Raw genomic sequence first — 13,883 nt, 5'->3', positions numbered from 1 at the left:
AACAGGTAAGCCTAGAAAGCAGAACAACATCCACAGGACTGCTTTTGCTTCCAGTCACACAAATAAATTAACTCACAGCTATGAGAAACGTTCTTGTAGGTCGTTCTGTCTGTTTTACACCAACTCAAGCACTTCAAGCCAGAAAAGTGAAGGCTTTACATGAGGCAGCCCCTACAATGGTCACAGCACCTCTGCTTCAGGGCTTTGAGGCCCAAGTCTCGAAGAACTGAGCCACTGTGGCCTTGAAGTTCACAGAAGCCAATGAGAGAAACCAAAAAAAGGAGAGTCAAAGTGTGGAGGTAAGGGGAAAAAGTAAGTAAATTATTTATTAGAATCCTCCTGCAGATGTTTCATTCATTTCCACCACAGATGTCAGGCAGTGTCTCAAGTGAGGGGCACGAGGTCCAATGCCTCAGTTGCTTCAGTAAGCAAAGGTGCTGATCTGCACCAAAGACATCGACCTGTAAAGGCACCTGCGCTGGCCGGTAGCCCTTGACAGCTGCTTTTTCTGCTTCTGTGAAGCTTGGGATAGTTCTAGAGAAGCACAAAGGAAGAGACCCAACCTCTTCTGAACAGGAAGAACCACTGCAGGAGCTAAGCAAGCCAAGCACCCCCATGTACAATCAAATGCCTTCGATATTAAAATGGCAACCAAAAAAAGAGCAGGAATGACAGCACAGAACAACAGACTGTTTTGGTTGGAAAAGACCTCAGACATCATCCAGTTCCACCCTCTCTGCCATGAGCAGGGACACCTGCCTTGTTCCTCTACCATCAGTTAAATGAGTTACTTTATATCAGAAGACAGAAATACAAATAATGTTTTTTTTTTCCAAATTCCAAGTTTCAATTTTGTGTTACTATTTGTCTGCTTAGAAGATCCAACACTCTTGTGACTGCTACCGTTTTTATCCTTCCTTTTTTCATTCAAATGCATCAAATAACATTTCAAACAGACTAATCTTCTGATATATGAAAGCACATTAATAGAAGAAAACTAACTTCAAAGTGATTGATGACAAGAGATCAAGGAGAAGCTGAATTTGAAGACACTAGTTAAGTTTAAATGCATTTCTTCCGCTACACAGAAAAATAGATTTTCAAGCTAGACTTAAATCTAAATGTAATTACGCCCTTATTATGTATAAAGACAGAAAGAAAAAGCCAGGATGATGAAAGAACAGCTGGCCGTGACCTTATCTTGGAGCAGTCTTTAGAAAGATCAAATCTGAAATGATACGCAGGCAGCGAGCCCTGGGGCTTTTTAACTGTCTGAAGGCACGGGCAGTCTCAGAATGGAGTTACTCTAAACTCCAGAAGAGCTGAAGGATCCCCAATCTGCCAGCTCTCCATATTTAGCACCCAGCAGGGCAGCTCCGGGCTTCCCGGTTTGTGTGCCAGAGTGGTTTACAGTGTTCGATCAAACCTGAGGTGAAACAGTAACTCCTGCCCACTTTGAGAACGTGCCTCGCATGCCAAGCTTCCTAGTTTCTGAGGTGGGGGAAAAAAAAACCACAAGTGAAAAAAACCCAGCAAGGATGAAATCGCTCCTGGTGAAAAAGGACTTTCACAGTTTCAAATCGTTGCTGGTTCCTGGCGGCACCAGAACTAAGAGGTGATGCTGGCCAACAACAGTTTCTCATGCAGAAGGACAATTTGGGGGAAATCCAACTATTCTATTTCCACAGGGATACCCAGAGATCTACAGCCATACCTGTATTTGTTTCTTACTTCTGATGGCTACTTACAGGCAAGCCTCTTGCTGACAACTTTCTCTTCCCATGACTTACCTGTACCTGGCATATCCATAAAACCACAGATTGGGTTGGGTTGGACGGGACCTTAAAGCCCCTCTAGCTCCCATCCCATGTCATGGGCAGGGACACCTCCCACTGCACCAGGCTGCTCCAAGCCCCATCCAAGCTGACTGTGAACACCTCCAGGGATGGAGCAGCCACCACTGTTCTGGGCAACCTGGGCCAGGGCCTCATCACTCTCATCACGAAGAATTTCTTCCTCATGTCCAGTCTAAATCTTCCTCCTTCCAATTTAAAGCCATCTCCCCATATCCCATGACTCTAGGCTCTTGTAAAAAGCCCCTCCCCAGTGTTCCTGGAGCCTCTTTCCGTACTGGAAGCTGATCTAAGGTCTCCCTGGAACCTTCTCTTCTCCAGGCTGAACAACCCCAACTCTCTCAGCCTGTCCTAACAGCAGGAGCGATCATCTTCATAGCCTTCAGATCATCTTCATAGCCTTCTCTGGACCCTTTCTAACAGTTCCATATCCTCTTTATGTTGGGGATTCCAGAACTGAACACAGGACTGCAGGTGGGATCTAACAACAGAGGAGTAGAGGGCAAAAATCCCCTCCCTCACCCTGCTGGCCACACTGCAGCCCAGGAAAGAGGCGGCCGTCTGGGCTGCGAGTGCACATTTTGTCAGGTGCCTAAGGTACAGTTTAAAAAATTAAGATTATTCTATACAAATCCTAACCTGTTTGCTCTTGCAGGACTCAAAAAAACAGCACAAGGTTATAAAAGCTCTTCAGTGAAATAATTCAGTCGGCAACTGTTCCTAATTAGCAATGGAATTTCTAATGGATTAGATTAGTGCTCTCACTTGTAAAGACATAAAGACAGTCCCCAAGTAATTCAAGTAAAATGTTCATCCCAGAAGAATCATTAGAACAACTCCAACAACTGCAAGCAATTGAGGAGAGACTTTTTTTTAAAGCCTAGTTTCCTGAAGAGCTGAGGCTACGTGGGGCAATTCAAATCCTAAAAGGAAACCCTAAGAGACAGCTTCAGACTCCATAACACCATGAACATTATAAATCCATCTCCACTGAAACAAACCTGAAATAAAAACCTTATTTTCTAAATTACCAAGGGAAGGTTATAATAAAAAAATGCAACCCCCTAGCAGTATTGCATTTTCTTCTGCAAAAAGAAAAGGAAAAACATTCAGTAGGTGTGATGGCAGCTTGCAAGTGACACAAGAAAAAGCCTGTCTCAACAAACCTCTTCCCCAACAGCTTCCGTCCTCACATATCACTGGTGCCAGCACTGCCTGTGTCATTTATCTGAGGGTGCGGCTGATGGAAATACACCACCATCCCTGGTGACAGGAGGCTGGAGATGGTGTCTCTCCTTGGTGTCTTCTGGAACACTTTTGCTGGCATGAAGTCAGAGAGACAGGATTTGGGCATGAGCAGAAACTGCAGCCGTAAGCATGATTTATTAAAGACTAAAGACCATAACAGCTACAACAACACCAAAGAGTATAGCCCTAAGAACATCATGAACTGTCCAGAGTCATGTTTAACTGCAGTTAAACAAATTCCGACTCACTGGAATTTCCCCCTTAATATTCTTGTTGTATAACCCTTCCCCCCTACAGTGAAAACACAATCAGAGAATCATAGAATGGTTTGGTTTGGAAGAGACCTCAAAGCCCATCCAGTTCCAAACCAGTGCCATGGGGACACCTCCCACTGGATCAGGCTGCTCCAAGCCCCATCCAATCTGGCCTTGAACACCTCCAGGGATGGGGCAGTCACAACTTCCCTGGGCAACCTGGACCAGGGCCTCACCACCCTCACAGTAAAATATTTCTTCCTAAGATCTCATCTCAATCTCCTCTCTTCCAGCTTAAAACCGTTCCCTCTCATCCTCTCCCTGCATTCCCTGATCAAGAGCCCCTCCCCAGCTTTCCTGGAGACCCTTTCAGGGCTGAAAGATGCTCTGAGGTCACCCTAGAGCCTTCTCTTCTCCAGGCTGAACAACCCTGACTCTCTCAGCCTGGCCTCGCAATGCCTACAAACAGCATCATAACAGCATATAAAGCTACTTGAAGACAGATGGATCAGAAATGCAGTCAGTGACAATCAGAGCTGCTAAAATTCATTAGCTATAGTCAATCTCCACGCTTTCTAAAACCTGGACTGTAACCAAACTCGCCCTCATAAACCTACAGAAACTAATTCATCATTAAAGGATCAAAACAACATCTCTGAACCTTGCTACAAGCAAAGAAGGTAAGGAGGCGATTAAAATTACCTTTGCTGAGAGTAACAGAAGACGACTGGAGAATAAAAAAGGTAAAACTAAGACCCCTTCGACATAAAGTTGCTGTGCCGTATGTTTTCTAAAACCAGGCAGAAAAACGAAGAATACAAGAGTGCCGGTACAGATCGGGATGATCAGCATCTGGAGTGGTGGTGGAAGCAGCAGGGTGCCCCCTCCGTGTGTTTCCAGCAATAACTATACAACAGAGCTCCTGCCTCTGGCTGGGACAAGCAAAAAGAGGGCCATAAAAGCACGGCATTAATGATCTTTGTCAACGCAATCACCAATTACCTTGAGACAGCATTGAGAGGCGACGCTCCTACTGTTCAGTGTATTCCTGTGCTCTCTAATCGGAAACACACAACGCTGCCTTTCAAGGAAGATGCAAATCAGATCAGGGCTTATTGAATTAAGTAAAAAGTTTGTGTCTCAGATGGATCTTTGGCAAATGCACACTTACCCTGATTAGAGTTCTCAGCTTTGGCACTTCACAACTGGTAAAGGTCCAATGAAAGTAGACAGGCTAGATTTTCACAAGGTGAAAATCCTGGAGCGCTGTCTATCTTATCTCTTCACAGCGACGCAGGAGGATGCGCTCTCATGCACAAAGTGCTGACAAGCAAGCTTCACTGAGATGGAAAGATCGCCCAGGAATAGAACACGGGTGATGTTACTCGGCTTCCCATACTAAAACAACTCAAGATCGAGCGCCTGGGTGAACAAGTAAATGAGTGTTTGCTAATCTGCGGAATGACAGAAATTGCTTTAGCCTTTTAAATTGCACCAAACATAACAAATGAATACAATTAAAAAAGGACAAAGCATCAGCTTTCCTGATGCGGCAGGACCAGGTGAGGAAGAAAGCTAAGGAACATTTGGAAAAACATTCCTACCTTAAACCACATGACCACTGTGCTGAATTTTCTTGTTGTGAACTGCACATACGGATTTGAAATGCGCTTTGGCAAAGGCAAACACTACTAGGAAACAGAGGGGCTTTCAAGGAACCCAGCGGATTGCAATGTCCTGAGGCAGCATCTCAAAACAACTGTGATGGATGAACATATGGAAAGTATTTCCTAGATTCCATCTAACAAAAAGCAGGCACAGCGTCCATAGCATCTCTGGCTAAGGAATACACAAGTCCTGAATGACTAAGCTGATTCGGTTTTGCATTGCCAAGATAAACACAATCATAGAATCATGGAACAGTTTGGGTTGGAAGGGACCTTAAAGGTCCGTTCCAACTCCTGCCACGGGCAGGGACACCTCCCACTGCACCAGACTGCTCCAAGCCCCATCCAACCTGGCCTTGAACACCTCCAGGGATGTGGCAGCTACCACTGCTCTGAGCAACCCAGGCTAGTGAAACTGAAGCCTTCCAAAGTTAATGGCAATGACAGTGAAACCACTTAATCAGCACCACTTAATTACAGACCAACCCAGGGGTCCTATTTCTGCAAAATCAATTAAGAGTCAGACAAGGCGACAGACAGCATCCCCCAGCGCTGGAAAGGTCTTTTCATGAAAACAGTCAATTCCAACATTGGACTTCTGGTAAGAAAGTAGGTTTTAGATGCATAAACAAGGGGTAGCAAGCCTGAATACAGAGAGAATATCTTTTTCTAGTGTTTATGACAACGGATGTTTGATGACTCTGCTCAAATGTATCGTATGACCCTCTGAAAAGCTACTGACATTTCGCAAAGCGCGTGTGGAACAACCGTAGAACCACTCAAACTGTATAAACAATTGGATGTACTTTAAAAAAGAATTTGTTTAGAAGTGACTTGATGATCACTGGCTGAAGGAATCTGCAAGGGAAGGGGCTCAGGAACAGACAGCTCTCTCCTCAAGCTGAAGAAGGTCCCCACGGGCTGGAAGCTGAAGCTGCAGTAACTCAGATTGCGGATAAGACATAGGCTTCTAAACCAATCAGTTGAATAAGTTGAGCTCTGAATTTTGTATCATTTTTACATCCTAGAACAAGGCTGCTTTCCCAAAACGTACAACTATGTGCTCAGTTATAAGCCATAGGTCTGAGGTTCCTTATGCAGGAAGAGATCACAACAGTCCCTCAAAGCCTGGTCTGCAACACAAACATTCATGGCATCGTTTTCCAAGAACTGATAATAAAGATTTTATATCTTCGATGGGACTTCTTCCAGCATCTGCAAGGCAGGAGTCATTTTTGATGACTTAAGACTAGCCTACGGAGCTGAACAAACTCCAGCCTCACATTTTCAATAAGCAGGGGCAGGCTCCAGATTAGCTGTCAACCTCTGAGGCAGCCACACTTACCCTGGAATGTCAGTGAAGGGATCCCAGGATTAAAAATCTGAAATTACATCAGTGAAAAACTGAGTCATCTCCTCCAGGAGAGCGACAGTGGGCAGCTTGACGTGCATTTGGTTTGGCTGCTATGAGCCATGCACTCCTGCGCTGCCAAATGACCAGAGGCTTCTCTTACAGTGTCCGTCAGACACAGATGTTTGCAGACAGAACTACTGGTATGTGGATACATTTGCACATGTGTTTGTACAGAGATTGTGCAGGAAGGCACAGACATTCCATACCCACTGTTTGTATGACTGGTTCATGAACGCAAAATGTCTCAAGGACAATTCATGAATGCTCGTGTATCAATCACATCGGGCATTGCAAGAGACAGGACAGGACCACAGCAGTTTCACTGACATGTTACATGACAACTACACCCAAGCAAGACCAAAATGAACTCATGCTGCAGTTGCACCCTCTGAGGCTAACAGCAAAAGCAGCCTTTTCTCTCTGTTGTATCACTTGATCTATCCAGATAAGAATTATTGGTTTTGTCTTGATCGTAGAATCATAGAAACATTTGGCTGGAAAAGACCTTTGAGATCGAGCCCAACCATACCTGTCCACTACTAAAACACATCCCTGAGCACCTCATCTACCTGTCTTTTAAACACCTCCAGGGATGAGGACTCACCACCTCTCTGAGCAGCCTCTGCTAATGCTTCAGAAACCTTTAGGTGAAGAAATTTTTCCTGATGTTGTAAACTAAGCCTGTCCTGACACAACTTGATGCCGTTTCCTATCGTTCTATTGCCTGTCACTCATGAGAAAAGACCAGCACCCACCTCTCTTAAAACTTCCTTTCAGGCAGTCGTAGACAGTGGTAAGGTCTCCGTTCGGCCTCCTTTTCTCCAAGCTGAACAGCCCCAGATCCCTCAGCTGCTCCTTGTAAGGCTTGTGCTCTAAATCCTTCCCCAGCTCCATTCCCCTTCTCTGGACACGCTGCAGCCCCTCAATGCCCTTCTTGGAGTGAGGGGCCAAAACTGAACCCAGGATTCAAGGTGCGGTCTCACCAGTGCCGACAGCAGGGGTACAATCCCTGCCCTGCCGGACACTCTGTGTCTGATCCAGGCCAGGTTGCCACTGGCCGCCTTGGCCACCGGGGCCACTGCTGGCTCATGTTCAGCCACTGCCAACCAGCACCTCCAGGTCCCTCTCCTCCAGACAGCTTTCCAGCCACTCTTCCTCAACCCGCAGCACTGCATGGGGTTGCTATGACCCAAGTGCAGGACCCGGCACTTGGCCTTGTTGAACCTCATCCCACTGGCCTCAGCCCATGGATCCAGCCTGTCCCGATGCCTCTGTAGAGCCTCCCCACCCTCAAGCAGATCAACACTTTCACCCAGCTTCCTGTATCACCTGTGAACTTACTAAGGGTGCACTCAATCCCCTCATCCAGACCACTGATTGAAGCTATGATTCTATGATAAAACGTCCACGGTACCAGTGCAGCAGTACGTATTTTGAGTGCTCACCTCTCTGTTTTTGAGGAAGGTAAAGCAGGTAATGTTCTTCCTTCGTTTGGATTCCCAAGACTTCCAATTTCTGAATGAGGATAGGTAACACAGGATAGTGATTTCGTAGCGTTTCATCACTCCTCAGCTGGTCTGAGGGCTAACAACTCACTGGCAGCACTGGTCACTCACCTAACACAGTCTCAGCAGATCCAACACAGGATTTTACCAGTCCTGTGGGAGCATCACTCCTTACAAAAACCTGCCCAGACACCAGACAAACCACTTTTTCCCCTGGCTGTTAGAAGAAATCAAGTGCCAAGTCTGATCCTCAGCAATAACTGTGTAGCCTCACCATTCCCAAAGAGCTACAGATTTTCTGGGCAAGACACCAGAGAATAAATCAGTCTAAAAATGCAAACAAAGAAAGCGATTCACCCTGCTACCTCCACTGTGCTGGCTTTGTTTCTCAGGCTGTAACCCAACTACTTTCAGTGTCTCAAGGCTTGGAAGGCTTTCTGGCACTCTTTGCCAAAACGATATAATGAAACAATAAAAAACTTAGGTCTCATCCCAACCCCGCAACCACTGATAAATACCTGAAAAGCTACAGGATCTCATTAAACAAAAAACAGCTGGGAAGATGAAGTGGCAACCCTGGCATTTCCTCTTGGAAAAATGAGATAAATGAGGTGCACTGCCTGGCTGTGCTTTCAATCAACTCTTCAAACCAACGTTCAACTGGAAGCTTTTTTCAATCTTCAAGGTTAACTTGAACAAAAGTGTCAGAAGAGTTTAATTAAAACAGGAGATCTCGAACACACCAAGTATAACTTTTAGATCCTTGAGGTACACATCTTTGTAATGTAAAGCGACATAACCTCATTCCACACAATGAAGAAGACAGAACTTTGTTCACCTCTGCCTCCACACCCAATCTGAGTTGAGACACACATCTCACAGAGGTTCATCAGGCCACTACTCCATATCAAGCTTTGCTTTGCCCAGAACAATGAGGAATAGTGAAAAAAACCACAAAGTTCCCTCTTCTGGGTTTCAAATGTGCCAAAATTTCTTCTGGCTTAATTAAAGCAAGCAAAATGTAAGAGTTGAGAAGAAAAAAGTTGCATTTTGAAGGGAAGAGAGAAGGATGAGATCTTTTTGGAGGCATTTTGGGGTAAAAGCTACTCATGCAGTTGTGCAAAACTAATTTACTAGCATTTGCTGCACAGAACACATACAACTTCAGGGTGTTGTGCTTTGAGCTAACAGAGATTCAATTTTCTCACTTCAGCTCAGTCTCATCCGAGTAACTTCATTTTCTGAAAGTCAGCTGCAAGTTTTTTAGACATTGTCCCTTTCTAGCAGCGATCACACAGGGCATGGGTATGCAGAAAGGCCAATGCTTACACTTATTCCTACAGAAACCAAGGCCATCCTTGAGCTGGTGGAGCCGTAAGTCAAAAAGGTGAATTGAGGTTGCACATCCATGGAGGGGCAGACAGAAACAGTGACCCCAAACTGACCAACAGAGCATCCCATCCCATATCATTCTCTGTATAAGACTGAGAGATCACAAGGGTCTCTCTCTCTTCTGGGACGGCTGACATCCAGGGAGGACCTCATCTGTTTGCCTCGATCCTAGATCCATGTGATCCGCAAGAATTTTCCCTCTCATTTCCCTTTCCCTGGGTGCTTGGGAGAAGGGAATTGAGAAACAACTGCTTAATTTTAGCTGCCAAAATTTGTCATGCCAGGGCTAAATCATGACACAGGGAAAATCTCAAGAACAAGAAGGAAACCATCACATATTTTGGAGCTATGACTACATTAGGGTCATCAATGCGAACAACGCTACTGTGTCATGTTTACTTTCCCAGATAAAGCACGTTTTGTTTGAATACGGGGTTGCTGGTACAATGAGTCACTGCCTGAAGTACCAGCTCCAATACTTTAAAAGGACTGACTGGGAATCGCCAGCGCAGTACGTGGATTTGTTTAGGAACAACATGCTTTAAATAAACCACTGACTCACCTTGTCACGCAAATGATGCTCTGCTGCCTCAATATTCAGAGGATCGTCAAAATTCAGAAGATCCTGGGGGCGAAAAAAAAAGATAACGTTACAGGGTTCCCACTCCCTGCATCACACAAGGAATCCAAAGCCCAAACGAACAAGGTAATGAAACAAAGCAAGGACCAGCAAGCCTCGTGCCATTTTCTCACTACTTTGACAGGCGTCTCCGCCAAAGGGAAATGTCAATGAGTTTGATAATTGCAAACCAAATCATGAGTCAACTAAAGGACAACAGAAGCACGCTATTTGACCCTATCTGGCAGCATGCCACACACAGCCCCATGACACTGCTTTCTACTCCAGTGATGTGTTTCTATTTGAAAACTGAGTTTTAAATCAAATTTCGAAGGAACACACACACAATTCCTGCCAATTTTTGTTCAAGGGTAAAATGAACCCTTAAAAAAAAATCCCCTGACATCAGCCCAGTGATAAAGTTTCTTAATAGTATCTCCAAGAGCCAAGCAATCTCGTTCCTTCTGAGAAGAAACAACCTGGAGCCTGGGAGACAGGGAAATTTAATGCAATGGGAAAAATAGGGCCTGGAGGAAAGGGAGTGCAAAGACCAGAAGGAGCAGAAATAATCAAAATGAATCTCAGGCCTATCAGTTTAATCTCAATTAATATTCACTTCAGAAGGAGAAAGGGTCTAGGGTTGAAACCAAAGGAAACAAAGATGCTGAGAGAAGGGGAATAATCATAAAAAACTCCACTGAATCACAAAATCTCCCATTCTGCTGGCACGCCAGCTGACTCTCCCCAGTGTGAGGTTAGTCTGTGACGGCACTGAAATGTGTGAAAGGCTCCTGTCACTCTCCGACTTGTTTTCAAGCAGCGAACCTCCCATTTAATTCAAACCATTCCACCTCATTTTCACTTCCTTTCTTCAAGAAAGCCTCACAAAAATCTGCAACGCCAGTCTGATCCAATGCCAGCTTGTCCAAGCCTAAGTACTTATAAGAAGCCAGAGGTGAGAGCAACCCAACAGACAAGCTAGGAAGCTCCTACTGGCCATGACAAATCCCTGCGGTCCCCGATGCGTGACCATCACTCGCTGCAGCTGTTTGCCGAAACAGATTATTTTTACAGGCACTTCTTTGTACCTCCAGTGGATTTCGCTTTCTCCCAGTCACTTAGCATGCAGTGGGAGCCTAAGTGTGGGATGCAATTCCTCTTTGTTGAAAAGGCAAATGCTCTCCAATTCTCTAAACCTATTTACCAAAGAAACCGTAGAAACAAGTCACGCCTTTGGACGCCACCAAAGCTAGGAGATTGCAGCCAGTGACTGGTCTAGGCTAGAGGTTTTAGGAAGGCACCATGATCCTGAGGACAGCGCTGGCAGCACGGTCACTGCTCTGCCCCTCCTCCTGCAGGCACTGTGGAAGGAATTCCTCTCTACACAAACAGGCAGGGGACAGAAAAGCCCACAGCGATGCTGCTCAGCCAAAGCCTCTCACTGCCTCCCCTATGGACACCACGGAGCAGTTCTCTCCAGTGTTGATGACAAACGTGGACCAAGTTAGTGCCTTTCTTTGCTTCCTCCTGACCTTCCTACTCAGCAGCGACAGCTGCGGAAGGGGACAATAATCCTGCGCTCCCTAAAGAAGCAGCTTTAGTACAGTAGGACTTGACCGCTCCCCGCATTTAGCGCAAAAGCAGCTGCTGCATCCTGCCGGCTCGGGCAGCTTCCTGCCCTCTCCTCCATTTTCAAGTTGTAATTAAGAGTTTTGCCAATCTAAGGCAAAGGGGTGAAATGGGATCCCTGAACAAAATCATTGTAATTTCGTTGACAAACTGGAGTTTATGCAAAATTGAGGGAGTGTGTACCAAGGCCCTTGAACATCTACATTCAAACTAGGAATGAGACTGCCAGGCAGTCATTAATTCCTAAGCATTGTGTTTAAAAACCACCAACAACACAATTTCTGCTCAGAGGAATGTGAACTTCTATTTTCTGCAGACCACTGGAAGGAGTTTTAAACTGGAGAAAAAAGTTTCAGGGGAGACCTCAGAGCAGCTTTCAGTACTGAAAGGGGCTCCAGGAAAGCTGAGGAAGGGATTTTTACAAGGGACTGGAGTGACAGGACAAGGAGGAATGGCTTAAGATTGGAAGGGGGAAGATTTAGGAAGATAAAGAAGAAATTCTTCACTGTGAGGATGGGAAGGCCCTGGCCCAGGTTGCCCAGGGAAGTGATGGCTGCCCCATCCCTGGAGGTGTCCAAGGCCAGGTTGGATGGGGCTATGAGCAGCCCGATCCAGTGGGAGGTGTCCCTGCCCATGGCAGGAGGTTTGCAACTGGATGGGCTTAGAGTCCCTTCCAGCCCAAACTATTTCTATGATTCTGTGATTCATACTATGTGGAAGACGCCAAGTAACTTGTTAGAAAAACATTCCATAATAGATTCGTAACTAAAAGTAAAAGCGATGTATGAAAGAGCTGGCATTTCAGACCGTCTGTACGACTGTCACAGTTGTACAAAGAAAGCACAGGCTGAGTTCACACGTGTACGAACAACCACCCCAACAATGACCTCAAGTTTAAGAGGCAACAGACGGGTTCACGTCAGGTGAGGCTGAAACCAAACCAGGCAGAGAAAAGCGGATATACAAAAATATTCATTTACTTACAGTAAATAAGGAGTTTAATCCCCAGACGACATCCTGCAAAGTAAAAGCACAGTCGGTTAGGCGTGCATTTCAGGTGTTCACATACTTTGTTTTTCTACTAATCCATGAAATTACTAGAAAGAAAATTGTTGTGGTTTGAGCCAAATTAGAGTCAGTTTTGCGACTCCAACTCAGTCTTGTCTAAGGAACTTCATTTTCTGAAAGTTAACTGCATGTTTTTCAGACAGTTTCTCTCTAGCAGCGATAACACTGGGCACTGGGATGCAGAAAGGCCATTGCATACTTATTCCTACAGAAATCAAGGCCATCTTTGAGCTGGTGAAAAAGAGCCGCACATGCAAGGACAGGCAGACAGGAGAGGTGACCCCAAACTGACCAAGAGAGCATTCCACCCCATATGCCTCATACTTTGTATAAAATGAGAGTTCACAAGGGTCTCTCTGTTTTCTGCGATGGCCAGTGCCCAGTGAAGACCTTGCCTGTATGTTTGCCCTGATCCAACACCTGTACATTCCTGAATCCAGTTCCTAAGCTCAGCTCTCTTCCAACCTCAGACCCTTTCCCTCACGTCTACCCTGCAGCATCTGTGGTGACGTACAGTCATCGAGGGGTGGGGGCACGATCTCATATTTGTATATATTTTATTACTTTCTATAACTTTCTTCATTATTATTATTTCATTAAAGTTGCAGTTTTTGTTTCCAACCCACAAGTCTTCCCTCTCATTTCCCTTTTCCCAGGGGTGGGAGGAAGGAAACCTGGTGCCCAACTGCTGATTTTTAGCTGTCAAATTTGGCCAGGCCAGGGCTAAACCAGAACACAAATCTAGATTAAGGATGAGGTTTTACTAACTTAAATCAAAATATTGAGAAAGCTTTCCCATTTCATGGATTCTTTATATTTAGAACTCGCCAAATCCCAAATACTGCACATTCAATAGAAGTTCAGATCGTTCTGTGCGCTTAACAGCCTTATCCCTCTTGCTCGTCTACCCAAGGGACAGGACAATCCCTTCATATACGCCACCGACTGAAAACCACACTGCTTAGTTCTAAGGGAGGGGATAAAACTTAATTCAGTACTCTATTCCTAAAATTAAATATTAAAACGGTGACAGATATATTTGAAACTGTCAAAATATCAGGGAAAAGAGATTTTGATGCAGTATTAATACAGAGAAACACCATTCTTATATGAGCATTGTGTGTCAGATAATTTTGCTGCCGTAAGGTATCTATTTAAACACAGCTGAACAGAGAGAGTTCACAATTCCTGCCAATGGGAAGCTCCCAGGCAATCTGCCTCCAAACACATCCTT

At 45.2% G+C, this 13,883-nt stretch overlaps 1 protein-coding gene across 3 annotated transcripts in view; it reads right to left on the bottom strand.

Annotated features, from left to right (window-relative positions):
* Window positions 1-13,883, bottom strand: part of UBE2F (ubiquitin conjugating enzyme E2 F (putative)) — an 84,043-nt gene that overhangs the window by 19,620 nt on the left and 50,540 nt on the right. For all 3 annotated transcript variants that reach the window (XM_054069977.1, XM_054069976.1, XM_009570128.2), the window contains 2 exons: window positions 12,566-12,598; window positions 9,896-9,958 (listed from right to left, as the gene is read on the bottom strand). In XM_054069977.1, coding sequence (XP_053925952.1) covers window positions 9,896-9,958; window positions 12,566-12,598 — 96 coding nt within the window. The remainder of the gene's footprint in view (window positions 1-9,895; window positions 9,959-12,565; window positions 12,599-13,883) is intronic.

Source organism: Cuculus canorus, chromosome 6 (assembly GCF_017976375.1).
Source record: "Cuculus canorus isolate bCucCan1 chromosome 6, bCucCan1.pri, whole genome shotgun sequence".
Taxonomy (NCBI): domain Eukaryota; kingdom Metazoa; phylum Chordata; class Aves; order Cuculiformes; family Cuculidae; genus Cuculus; species Cuculus canorus.
Note: the sequence above shows the minus strand (reverse complement) of the source record. Positions and strands in the feature narration are given on the sequence as shown.